The 13991-nt window shown below is 35.3% G+C and overlaps 1 protein-coding gene across 1 annotated transcript in view; it reads left to right on the top strand.

The window, feature by feature from the left end:
• The window catches only part of Gls (glutaminase), a 71931-nt gene that overhangs the window by 39702 nt on the left and 18238 nt on the right, over positions 1-13991 (top strand). Inside the window, exons 13-15 of the mRNA XM_033756357.1 lie at positions 1609-1785; positions 3635-3766; positions 4845-4937. Coding sequence (XP_033612248.1) covers positions 1609-1785; positions 3635-3766; positions 4845-4937 — 402 coding nt within the window. The remainder of the gene's footprint in view (positions 1-1608; positions 1786-3634; positions 3767-4844; positions 4938-13991) is intronic.

Below are 13991 nucleotides of genomic sequence, written 5' to 3'. Positions count from 1 at the left end.
TGAAGTAGATCATGATGCAAGTACTGAATAGGTAATGGTTTGTGAAAAGCCATGCACTGAGAATCCAGACTAGACTATGAATATAAAATTTAAGATCTAGCCTGCCATTTATTATTCATTAGCCATGTGATATAATTTTAGTTGTTGAGCCCAGTTTCACTAGGTAGCGTAGGCCTCACTTAAACTGCTTCATTGTATTGAAGGTAACTGAGAAAGTATGCGTGAAATTCCTTTGAAATGGATAAAGTCATATGAAATGCAGTGTAGTGTTTATTCTTTTATCTAATAATCTTCATTTTTCCCTAGCCCATATAAATTTTTTCCCCAAATTGGCTATTAAAGCTTAGATTCTACTCTTCTGTGAAATTTCTGTACTTCAGGACAGAAAGCAAGACAGTCATTTTGGAGGAGGGAACAGTAATCAAGTGACCGCTCACCCTGTGAGGAGAATATTCCTAAGCTGCATTTGTCAAATTCGGACAGTGTCACTCTGTGATAAACAAAATTCCAATTATTCCTAACCATGAATTTAAAGCAGCCGCTGAAAGTTAAATCTTATTTCTTTTAGAAAGCTTTTCATGATTAAATTAGCCTTAAAAGCTTTTGCTTACCATCATCCTGGATAATATAAATGAGTAGATTCTGAGGTTTTGGAGAAATAGGAAAGAGAATTTTTTTAAAGTATCAAAGGCAAAAGGGAAAGGCAATCAAAACTACATGAACTGTGTTCGAATTCACAGTAAGGTTCTTTCTGATGTCTTCAAGCTCCTTTGTAGATCTTGTAGTGTGACTAAGGAAGGTTCACAATTTGAGGGCCTAGTTTTATCCTCTTCCTTCTCCTTTCCTCCCACTCCCTGATTTTGCCTTCTGTTAATTAAAAATGAAACATGGATCAATTTATTATTTTAGTTTTATGGGTAAATTTGAGTTTGGTGTGATAAACTATTTCCATTAGTTTGATTAAGTCCAAAAATTCCATCTTGGTGTACCTGGGCTCTCTTTGTTGTCATTCAAAATGATCTATCCGGTCACAGTAAATATTGAGTAAATATTAGTAAAGGTCTGAAAGAGGACGAGTTTGGCCTGATCGAGCGCTGAGGTGGAGCTCAGATCTTTTCCTTCCCCTTGCATTTACATAAAGGTGGGTACTGAGCTTTGTTAGTGAAATGAAATGTTTGCCATTCTAGCACTTTTCCCCCAAAGGTGGTGGTCATTTCTCATGTAGGTCTTTATAATGATGCTGGTGTTTGCTGCTTTATCTGAAAAATATGTCATGGCTTTTTTCTGGTGTGTTAACAATAATTATGCTTATGTGTTCCTAGAAGCATTGATATTTAAGCACATTTGAATATCACATAAGGCAATAATAAATCATAGTGCTTAGGAGCTTGGCTCATCCTAGCCTAGTTCTCATTGAAACACTATAAATAATTTAAAAATTAGGATAAATCTATCTTTGGAATGTCATCAAGTTGCCTAAAAATCATCCCTTTGGAAGAAATACTTCAGATCTGTGTAGAGTATCAGAATAGATCACCTTGGAAATTACGGTACTGTGAAAATCCTAAGAGCCCGGCGTTTCAGTGTTGGCTGTTTCCTTTGCTTTAGCTCTGCTCCATTGAAGTGACTTGTGAATCAGCCAGTGTGATGGCTGCAACCCTGGCCAACGGTGGCTTTTGCCCGATCACTGGCGAAAGAGTACTGAGTCCCGAAGCCGTTCGGAACACACTGAGTTTGATGCATTCCTGTGGCATGTATGACTTCTCAGGGCAGTTTGCTTTTCATGTAAGTGTTTACTAGTCTTAATTTTCTCTAACAAGAAACTAGTCTGGGCTGGTTCTGTTAAAAATATAGCTTGAACTTTGCTTAGAAAACTGTATTAATTTTTGAGAGAGGCTTGTTTTAAGGTTAATTTGTTACAAATTGTTGAGGAATGGGATTAAACTGTACCACACGTTCTAAAGAACTTGGAAGTTTATGTTGAAGGTGTTTTTGAGGCACTTCAGGGTACAAGGTTAGTATAGACTTGTCTGCTTCTCCTTGAAAATGTTCAGCATTATGAGGATCATATATACTTGAAAAATTCCTCCAGTTCAAAAAGAGGGCATAAATATAGTGTTTGACATTTTGGCTGCAATCATAGATGTTTTAAAGGACTGTAAAGTTTAATTAAAACTTAAAAATGTACTTCACGTTCTATCATGCATTTGCAGCTTGTGGAGTGTTTTTTTGTTTTTTTTGGTACTGGGGATTGAACTCAGGTCCTTGTGCTTGCATGTGGCTTGTGGAGTGTAAAGTGTAGGCTTCTCTTGTTGCATCCTGTTCACAGTATGTCACAGTGCCTTTTAGAAATTTTCAAGCATATTGAACTTGAAAAATAATTATGTATTTATGACAAACCTTGTTTCATCTGTGTGTACACTTCCCCCACTTAACAGCACCATTGTTATATATAAAAAACACTTTTTTTTAAAATTTTAAAACACTTGAGATCATTCTTTTTTTTTTTTCCTGTACCGGGGATCAAACTCAGGACCTTGCGCTTGCGAGGCAGTCGGCAGAACCACTGAGCTAAATCCCCAGCCTATTATCATTAATTTAGTATCACTAAATTTAAAATTAAATTTAGTATCATTGTATTTAATATTAACATATTTAGCATTCACATTACCCGAATCATTTTATAAATTATGATTATTTCATTTTCCGGTTTGTATGACACAGAAGACCATGCATTGTGACTGGCATCTCTTTAACCTATAGCTCTCCCCTCAATCTGTTTTTCTTCTTTTTTATTGAAAAGACTATCTTTTATACTGTATAATTTCTCACAGTTTAGATTTTACTGATTACATCCATTTCTGTTGTCCTTTATATTTTTCCTGTAAATTGTTAGATCCAAATGAGATAGGGTTTGTTATTGTTGTTGGCTTATTTTATTTGGTTTTGTGCAAGATTGCCTCATTGGTTTACTTTTGTCAAGAAGTACTTTATAGCCAGGCTGAGTTGGCCCATGCCTGTAATCTCAGCACTTTGGAAAGCTGAGGCAGGAGCATTGCAAATTCAAGCCCAATTTGGGCAGTTTAGCAAAACTATCTCAAAATAAAAAATAAAGGACTCTGATGCAGCTCAGTATGGAGGACCTGGATTCAGTAAACCCCACTCCCATCCCCTGCAGAGGAGAGAGAAGCACACTCTCTCTGAATGGCTATTCTGATGGTGCTAATTTACCCTTCACCATTTGAAACGTATCGATTTGAATTGCTGTTTGTCTTGCTCGTAAGAGCTTTCTGGGACAGTGCAGTATACCCAGAAAAAGTCTTTTAAGAAGATAAAATTTCTCCGTGTTTCCTAGTTATAAGTTTCTTTTGAAAATGACTGTATAAAAGCAATACATGTTACCACTTCTTAGAATGTCTTTTAAAATTTTTCTGTATTCTAATATATCCCCAACTGTTTTATAACTTGTCTTTGTGTTCACCATAGTAAAAACATGTCCATAAGTATTTACATTTTTTTCTGATCTTGTCTTGTATGTGTTTATGATTTTTTAGCCAGTTCCCCAATGATTGAACATGACAGTCTGTCTTTCAGAATGTTTACATGAATCTCCATTCTACTGAATTATTTTTAGGTTGGTCTTCCTGCCAAATCTGGAGTTGCCGGAGGCATTCTTTTAGTTGTCCCGAATGTCATGGGCATGATGTGCTGGTCTCCTCCTCTGGACAAGATGGGCAACAGTGTTAAAGGGATTCACTTCTGTCATGTAAGTGGATTTTCTTAAAGTAAAAACCACAGGATTGAGACAGCCACTGATACTTTCGTTACCTGTTTTCCGTAGTTTATTGGCTTGATACTTAGCCTGCCTGTGTGCCCGTTACTGGATAGCCAAGGAAAAACTCATAGAGACGCAGACAGCTCCCATTTAATTATCCTTACAAAATATTACATTTGTTGGATGTTTTGTTTGTTTGTTTGTTTGTTTTTTGGTACCAGTGATGGGTGATCAGACTCGGGACCTTTTATTTGCCAGGCAGGCAGCAGAACCACTGAGCTAAATCCGGGTCCTCAATGTTTATGTTTTAATTATCATAGTTGCAATTAATTTGGTTTTCAAAGCCAATAAAAATAGAGAGGCAATTTAAAATCAAAACATTTTAAGAATTACAGTTTATTATGTCATCTTTAATATGAATAGTTTAATAGGTTCACTTGCTAACTACCTCTAAAAGTCTTAAGAAAAATATGCAAATAAAAATAGAAATAAAATCTTAAAAACATTGGTTATTACTCTTGATTCAGTAATTCGTTGTCATCCCAGATTTTGCTAGGATTCCACTTTTTTACTTTATTTACATTTATTACTTCTGAGTCTATATAAAGTACCAAAGTGTTTTCTGTAGCCGTTTTCAATTAAAATTCTCATTTATTTTTCAGTCTTCCATGTTCTACAAAAATTACAGAGTGACATTGGCTTATATATAAAGTAAATTGTGATAGCTTGTAACCAGAATACTTGTATTTTATGGCACTTTATACTTATTTCACGTAGGATTCTTGTGGCTTCATGTGGCTTGTTATGGTAGACCCTGTTAGAAATTGAAAGTGAATTCCCCAGCTAGGCCCTAGGGTCTCCTGGTGAGAATGTTCTCAGGACTTGTACTTACTTGTACCTTACTCAGATTTCAGTCCCCCTCCGGATGTACTGTGAGCTCGATTAGCATACAGTGGTAGTTTCTGTGAGATAGTAGTGAATCTGGGCAGTAATAAGCAGTTTGTGAAAATGTGAACACATAGCAGTTGAATAGCTAATATCTTACATCTGTTCTCTAACTTTTTTACAGGATCTTGTTTCTTTGTGTAATTTCCATAACTATGATAACTTGAGGCACTTTGCAAAAAAACTAGATCCTCGAAGAGAAGGTGGTGATCAAAGGGTAAGCCAGATTCTTTCTTAGATTATTCTGTAGCATTCTTTTAAGAGAAAGAGACATTTCCTTGTTTAAATAAGATTTGAGTCTGTTAGTGGTCTCATGTTTTTGCCAGTCCTGAAATGAGTGTAAACAAACTGACTTTAATCCCCACTCACTAGTACAAAGGTATGAATATTGTTTTCTTATTTAAATTGGAAATAGCCTAAAGGGCATCAGCTGGTTTTCTGCTGTTTTAAGCAAGAATTTTAGAATTGACTCTGTTGAAAGAAGACATTGGAAAGTGCTACATGTTATATTAAAAAGAAAGCCTTATTTTTACTTTTAATATTTGTAGTTACAATTTTTAGTTGAAACTTGTTTAAACTTATCGCCTACTTTTTGAACAGATGATTATATAAAGGGGAAGGTATTACTATATTAATGAGAGACCTTATGAAGCCTTAAAAGAATTTTTTTAGGCCACTGTAGATTTAAAAAAATTTTTTAGAGTGGGTGTTTAAGCAGTATTTCCTCATATCCTTAAAATACTCCTATTATCACAATGTTTGGCTTCATATTGTTATATGTACATACGTGTGTGTGTGTGTGTGTGTCTCTTTCTTGGAACTATTTTCATTAGACCAGGAACTTTTGTTGAGAATGCTAATTGAGTTCCCTTGCATCCCACGTGGAAAATGTTTATAGTAACATTCCCTGTTACACGCCGATGCTTTTGTAAGAAGTGAGTACTTTGAATACATACTGTGTGGATTTCTGTTAGTGCCAAACTAAATTTTTTGTTTGCTCAGTCAAAGTAACTTGTGGTAACATGAGGATTATGCAAAGCTGACAGAGTAGAAACTTTGGTAGGTGTCAGCCTGAGTAACGTGGAATGCAGCAGGATGCCAAGTGAAAATGTTGACAGATTGTAATAACGTTCATTGACAAATACCATTTTGTAGCTTGGACCTGTCTTCACTCAAGTGCACTAATAAATTATGTATGTTGCTTGAACAACTAGCATTCCTTTGGACCATTGGACTATGAAAGTCTCCAACAAGAACTTGCTTTAAAAGAGACAGTATGGAAAAAAGTGTCACCTGAGTCACATGAGGACATCTCTACAACTGTAGTGTATAGAATGGAAAGTCTGGGAGAAAAAAGCTAAAGAAATGGGTCCTAGTTTCAAATGTTCTTCATTTAACCTTTCAGACATCTTGAGCTTTTTTGAAGTATTTATTTGATTATTTTGTGTGTGTGTTCTCAACTGTGGTGCTGGAACCACAAAACTTTTTTTTCCTTGTAATCTTTGTATGAAGAAAATAGATTTTTGGTATTTAAAGGGTATTTACAAGTAAATGAAGCAACTTTTATTTTTTAAAAATGCAAAAAGGAAAATTAAAAATTTCTTCATATAATTAAAATTTTAAGTATAATCAGATAATCCATTGTTATTTCTTAGTTTTAAAACTCACAGATTGAATTCGTAAGTTTTGTTGCATTTTGTTTTATCTTTTCCAGTTTTAAAACCAACTTGATGTTGATAGTGACAGTAGAAAGTACTTACATGTTAAATGCAGAAATAAAAAGAGGCAAAATGCAGTAGGATTTTGTTTCACGAAGGCTTTTGTTTGCAAACAGTTGTGTTCACAAAGTGCTTGGCAAAATTTTGTTCTTGTCTGCAAACTGCATCAGGTGACAGATACCACCATGGCCATCTTACCCACACAACACAAATACGGCCCTCTTTTCTAAAATTGTGGAACAAATCAAAGTTTGTGAACCAGGCTACCACTGCAGTGAATTCCAAATTATTTTATTTAAAATAACTGATTATAAAATTAGCTTGTTTACACGTATGTCATTTTTAGTGATAGGCTTTAAATTTTTAAAAATTTATTTAAAATACTATCAGGCCTTTAAATAGATCTTGCTTCTTCACGTTGCAACCCCAGTAGGCTGTAAGAGTTAATGTGCACAGTAATGTCTTAACATGACTGACTGTTCCAGCCCAAGAGTTTCAAGTGTGAGAGAGTGACACGCCCCATTGTTAAAAAGCTATAATGGGTAGTTACTCAGAAGGAGAGGCAAGGAGTGTCTTTGGCATGGATTTTTATTTTCATATCACCCACATAGCTTTTTCTGTTATATTTAAGTGTGAATGGGAAATTTTGATTTTTAGCTTTTAAATAATTTTATTACCTTCATAATTTCATAGATGCTAACAGATATTTCTTTTGTGATTATATTATAACAGTTTGTTCTATTTGACAATTTAGGAAATGAGTTTAAGTAAAGTATCTGTTAGATCTGAATCCTTTTGCTCGGTTATAAAATTGCAATATTGAGAATCAAAACTTGTTTTTAAAAGGAGAACCATAGGTTCTACATAATGTGATTTCAAATAATTATGCACAGTCTTTTGAAAATGTCTTGGCAAAGTGGTTGTAAAGTTTTGTGGGACCTATTCACGTTTCTCCTTCCTCCGTACACACACTTCTCCGGGTTTCCCCTAGAGTGAGGGCATGTGGTGGGGCAGTCCGTGAAAGTAAATGCTGTGTAGCAGAGGAAACTTCAGTGAGTGCTTTAGATGCCATTGCAAAGATAGGAAAGGTCTTACTCAGATGGTGTCCCGAGTTTGAGGACAATCATGGGAAAGAAGTTCCCTCCCAGAGATGCTGGTCACAAGCCTTTGGGGCTAATTTAAGTATTCAGTTTAAATACTTAAGCCGTTAACTTTCAGAGGATTTTACCAAGGACTTTGTCTCCTTCAGTGTTCCTCTAATTCTCAGATGCATATCCCACCTGGCTGGTCTCACGCCTCTGCCACCTCTGCACCTGAGAGAGGTGTTGCATTGGTGTTGGTTCCCTCAGGGCCATTGTGAGTCACATACCCGAATGCCTTATTGAAAAGGAAGGTCTTATGTTTTCCACTGTACTCAAAATAGGTATATTTTGCTGTTTCATTCAGAGGTTGGTCTTTCTAAAGTAAAGATTGTTTTCACTTTGTGTGCATATTTGTACAGATTTCAAAATTAAGTTAATCTATGGCACTTCCTGTAAGTTAAGTCTTAAACACACACTTAGGAATGAATACGGTTATCCAGGCTCCTGTGTTTAGAGAATGTTGTTAAAAACAAGTGTCTAGGAATTTTTATAGGAAGGTATAAATGGGAGAAGAGGTAAAATATTGTGAATAGGCCCACAACAACAGCAAAAAACTTTGCCAGTTTTTAATTCCCTCAGTATTTCTAATGCTTTTTCAAATGAAGTTATTGAAAAGTACCCAGTATTGTTGGGTTTGATGTTGTATGCCTTTACTGATTCTTGATATTCAAGCATTTACAAGATAGCATATTTGTTTTTCTTTCTTTCTTTTTCTTTTTTTTGCATCATTAACATTTCATTTGAAATGCATATTCTCCTGAAAATATTTTGTTTTTAGCTTAAATGTTGTGCATTTTATCTTAGTGTTTGGATTGAAACATTTGTGTTGTTCCGCTTTCTTTCATTTGCTTTGTATATTTAATAATGTACCTTTATTTTCCAGTTTGCCTTCTTTTTGTATTGTACAATAAATTTATTTTAAGCTGATTTCATTGGTTTTTTTTTTTTAATATAAAAGCAACTCTGACCTTTTAAGTATAACAGTTGGGATTTTAGAAAATTATCCTTCATTAAGATATCGTTACAGTGTTTATTTTTTTAGGCTGCCTCAAAGTGAAACTAGAAATACTTGAAAAGGATTCATTTGATTTTTTTTTTTTTAACTGCAGTATAGTGTTGGTGGGTTTTTAGGGGTGGAGAGTGTTTTGTATTGGTTGTACTAGAATTACTTCAATAAAGACTTTTTTCCAGTTATTTTTGTTGTTTTTCCACTTGATAAGTTAAAGTCCTAGTTATTTTCTGTTTTCTGAGAAAGAATATGATTGATATTCTTCATTGTGTAACTCATTTTTTTTTGTTGTCTTAACAGTAAGAAAAGCATTGTTAAATCAAGTGGCAGGGTAGTGCTGTAGAATAAAACTTTCTCAATGGAATTTATATTCAGTGGAATAACTAATACAGAAATTCACCTTCATTGCTTATGGGATTTAATTTTCAGAAGGACCTTGTATTTTTTTTTCTCTCCCTACAATGTGGTCCTACATTTCTCTATTTAATGAAATCTGCCATTCATATTCTGGAGATTCTCAAGTATACCAAGTTTTAAAACTTTGAAAGAGGATATACTAGCGTGTAGATTACTAAAGCATTTCAGTGTGATGTATCCCGTATGTGTGACGGTGTGTGTTTTTGTTTTTGTTTTTGTTTTTTACCCTTTAGAAGCAAAGAGAAAGATTTCCACGCTTGGTGCTCTTTATCTGACAGTGGCATTTCACAGATGTGTGTACAGAAGGAACTGCTAACATGCTGGTGACTGATGGTGGGGTGTGTATTGTGAGTGAATGTGCTTGTGTGTTTATCTCATCTACTGAGTGTCTCCGTGCTGTCCACATAATATATTATGTGCATATATTTCCAGGCTTTGCATAAAGGAACTTGAAAAAACGTTTACTGTCCCAAATAGAATTAAAAAATTTTGCTTAATCAAGTTTGACTTTGAAGATTAGTGGTTTCTGTTGTTCCCGTTCCCATTTTTGCGGCTATGAGAAAAAGAAAAACAGAAACAAACTCTTTGTAAATGGGGAGGAGCAGAGGAATGGGGAAAAAAAAAGATAAATCATGTAAAGGTACGAATTCCCAATGATGAATGTAGTGGTATAGTACACCTAAAATGTACCAATACAGTTAATTTTTAAAAAGTCATGAGCAGCACTAGGTAGCTCCCAAAGAGAAAGGACAGGAGCAACTGATTGCATGTGAAGTCTGACTTTAAAACATTTCCCAACATTTACTATAAAGCTTTTAAAGCAAGTAATATGTTTCTCAGATTGAACCAGCTTACTTTGTGGAAATTTTCTTCAGTACTGCGGATTGACTCCAGCACCTTTGCGCTGAGCCACATCCCCAGTAACCCACCCTTTCATTTACTTTGCATTTTGAGACAAGGTCTGCCTGTGTTGCCCAGTCTAGGCTCAAACTGAATCCTCCTGCCTCAGCCTCCCAGAGTGATGGAATTATAGTGTGTGCTACCAGCCTGACTGTGGAATGATTTTATTGAGTTCACTGTGCACAATTTGTAGTTTATGGATTCTGCTTTACTATTAAATTGTAAGAATTTTATTTTTCCTGGATGGTTTTGAAGATGCCAGGATACATTTTTTTTAAATGTATGATTGGTCTGTTTAGCATGTGATTTCTCTTTATTCCCTACCATTTTATATTAAATGCTCTATTTGCATTGTGTAATAAAACCAAAACTAGATGTTGAAGATGAAGTAAAAATGGAAGTTTATCACCATGTATCATGGCTGCATACCCAGATTTTCATCTAGATTTATTCAGAATGGACTTCACCTTAGTCTGTTCTCTGGCATGGAGTCTAAGAGCAAAATTATATGTGAACATGCATTCAGCTGTATCCAAGTTCAGCCGTTTCCTTTTATTTTAAATTATAAAACAGTTAAAACACTTGTTTCTTGGTCCAGGAACTTAGCTCAATGGCGCCGCCCACGCCTGCCTCCAAAGCACAGTGTCCTAAGTTTGATCTCCAGTACCAGGGGAAAACAAAGCACTGGTTTCTTACATTGCTGAGAAATAAAGAAATTCAATCAGATGTGGCAGGTTGTTTTATTCTCAGCCCAATAGTTTATTAATGTGAATACCATAAATTGCATGAGACTTGAAGAAATTTAGAAAACTACTGTAAGGATACCTGAAGCAAAATCTGTCTGGTAAAAGCTAGATGTTTCTTAGAAATCTTAAATAGTAATAGAAAAGAGACGTTTTTCCCTCCAGTACCAGGGATCAAACTCAGGACCTTGCACTTGTGAAGCAGGCATGGCACTACTGAGCTAAAAACCCAGCCCAAGAAAGTTATTTTTAAAACAGGAAGATTGGTCACCTTTAAACAAATGATTCTATTAGTGTGGTCTCCAAACTTTGTTTTCAATTTATATTTTCTGAGCATATAAAAGAAAGGAAATTTAAGATTGACTATTTACCATTTCTGTTTTATAAATTGTATTCCTACATTAGTGATTTTTACAACTGGTGTGGCAAATGGAGATTTAAAAATGCAGTATGCCATGTGTATGAAGCTTCTTTTTTTTTTGGTACTGGGAATTGAACTTGGGACCTTGCGCCTGGGAGACAGGTGGCAGAACCACTGAGCTAACTCCCCAGATCATGAAGCCTATTTTGATTAAAACTTTTGTAGTGATTTCCTGATCCGTTAACCTGTAACTAAGGCAAGTAGGATTCTAATCAGCACTGAGGTGTGATGCTTCTTTTGGCTTAGTGCACAGTGAACTAAACAAAACCATCCTCCAGCCAGCTGGTGGTACACTGTAATGGTATCTGGTGTTTTGGGGTATTGTGTCCAACAGTAAGTTACAAAACATTATTGAATACTTCATGTTTGCCCAAGTCATAAAGTCATGATCTTGCCTCCTACCAGAACAGTTCAGCTGTACCACCTGCCGCCAGATCTTCTTTTAACACAGCGACTTTCATTCTAAATCTTTACTAATTGAGAGACATTTTTGTTAAAATTTTGTAGACCAAAACTTGATGGCAAAGGACAATTATGAATACGTATTTTAAGCCAAATTTTAATATCTGACGTGATTTTTCTAAGTAACAGTATCAAAAGTAATGGTCTTTGTTATTCTAGATGTTTACCTTGCTGAAGTATTTTCAAACCTAATACCTCAGGATTACCTGTTTGGAAGAAAGACTTCTTCCCTGAGATAGTTTGTAAAGTTCTGTTTTAACACATTTCTGTGATTCTTTGTTTACATAATGAAAGTCTCCTCTTCCCCACATTTACACTTGAAATCTAAGCTGTAATTAAATTTTTATTGTGCAGCCCGAAGGGTTTCTTTTCATTTGAGCAGGGCGGCCTTTCTGGATCTTTGGCTTCCTTTGATTTATCGTAACCTTGTATGTTTTTAAACCCACTGAATGGAGCTCCCACCACATCCCATTCTCTTTTCCAAGTTTCTTAGCATGTTTACAATTTTTTTCCCCCTGTTTCTTGATCCAGTTGGTCTACTATGTGTGTTGCTTGGAGAGATTTCTGTTTATTTTTTGCAAGAAGTGTAACTGGCAATAATTTATATGACTAAGGTATTTGGCAGACTGGCTGTACCTTCATCATTTATTAAAGTACTTCATTGTATTTTCTGGTAAGCAGTCATATGCTGTAGTTAATAAAAAGTAGTAAAGCTAGAAGTGAATGTAACAATTATACAGTGGTTCTAAAAAGAAAACATTACCCCTGAACCTATGAAAGAAAGTAAAGTGTAGCAGAAATGTGACATTAAAAATGAATGCTGTACCACCGGCTTTTTAAAAGATTCCTTTGGGGTTAAATACAGAGTCCTCCCAAGAAATGTATACAACTTCAGGAAGAGAAAAACTTGTGTAACTATTTTATACTAAATTTATTGAGACTTCATGAGATTAATACAAGTTACCTTTGGCCTCTGCAATTACGAGGTGTGCTCAAAGTGGTCCCTGAGCATGCAGACATTTATTAGTACGGCGAACTGATGCTTGGGTGACCTTGGTCCCTGAGGTTGCAGCACTGCATTTTCAGTTTCTCCTCTAAGGGCCTGCCGTGCAGTGGGTTCTCTGAGATGTACAACGTCCTCTAGGATCTCCCATGTGAAGGGAACACCATCTGTTACAAAAACGTACTATTTTCCTTTTCCTGAAGTGTGTACTCATTTTTTGGCAGAATCTGTATATAAATAAAAAGATTTTTAAATAAGCAAAACACAGTTGAAGTTCTAAACATGTTGAAAGAAAAAATTATTGTTTTCATGTTGCATGCAAATGCATGCAAAATAGCTTTAGCTACTTCCCTTATTTTTATTCTAGACACCTAGACCCATAAGTGGCTTCAGGACAAAGTTCCTGCTTTATTTATTCTGTCTGTAGTATATATTGTCTTCATTGTCAGTCTATTTCATAGGTTGGGATTTTTATTTTTTATTTATGAAGGAGAACTGTGTATTGTGTTTGTTTCTGACATACATTAATTTTTTAAAGCCCTGTTACTTGTGAGATGCTGTTGCTCTGTACAGAGTATTGGTTTCTGGACTGGCTTAGGGTGGGTAGCTTAGAGGTAGCACGATGAGGCTCTGGGCTCTGTCCCCAGAACTTTAAAAAAAATGTGTTTCTTAACTCGCAAAATTTAAACTTGCCTGTTTAGCTCTTCTCCCTAAAGCTTATAGAAATGAGTATCTCAACTTTCAAGAGACTTGCCCTTATTTATTATAAATTCTGTGATGCTGAAACAGTGTTATCACTTTTACAAGTGTAAATACACGTTTGAGCCCATTTTTTGGTAAAATCCAAGTTGAAATCTTGATCTTCTATCTCTTGTTAAAAAGTTTCCCTTTCTGGGCTGGGGATTTAGCTCAGTGGCACCACACCTGCCTTGCGAGCACAACGTCCTGAGTTCAATCCCTGGTACTGCACACAAAAAAAATTAGGAATCTAAAAAATTTCTCTTTGGCCTTAGGCTAGAATTATTTTGGATGCACCTTTCACAAATAATCACTAAGGGCTAATATACAAAGTGTATTTTTAGTGACAACATATAATTTAATCATAGATTAGATCTTGCCTTTTATCCATTAAATGAGATTAAGTATTGTCCTTTTTCATCCTTTCATATCACCATTCATTTTTGGTAGAAAATAAGGTAGCTTTTTAAATAACATCAGAGTCCATCATGAAATGGGTTTTCATTTCCAAATCTTAATGTTTTTCATATGTTCACTTCTAAATCCTTAATAGTATTCACATATGCCATTCTAGTTTTCTTTCCAAAAAAAAAAATGAGCAGTTGTGGTGGCACATACCTATAATCCCAGCTTTCTTGGAGGTTGAAGCAAAAGGATTGCCAGTTCACACTCAGGCTGGGCACTTGAGTCTGCCCAAAAAAAAAAAAAAAAAAAAAAT

This window comes from Fukomys damarensis, unplaced genomic scaffold (genome assembly GCF_012274545.1).
Source record: "Fukomys damarensis isolate Sample0158 unplaced genomic scaffold, DMR_v1.0_HiC HiC_scaffold_26, whole genome shotgun sequence".
NCBI classification, from domain to species: domain Eukaryota; kingdom Metazoa; phylum Chordata; class Mammalia; order Rodentia; family Bathyergidae; genus Fukomys; species Fukomys damarensis.
This window is presented reverse-complemented; position numbering and strand designations above follow the sequence as displayed.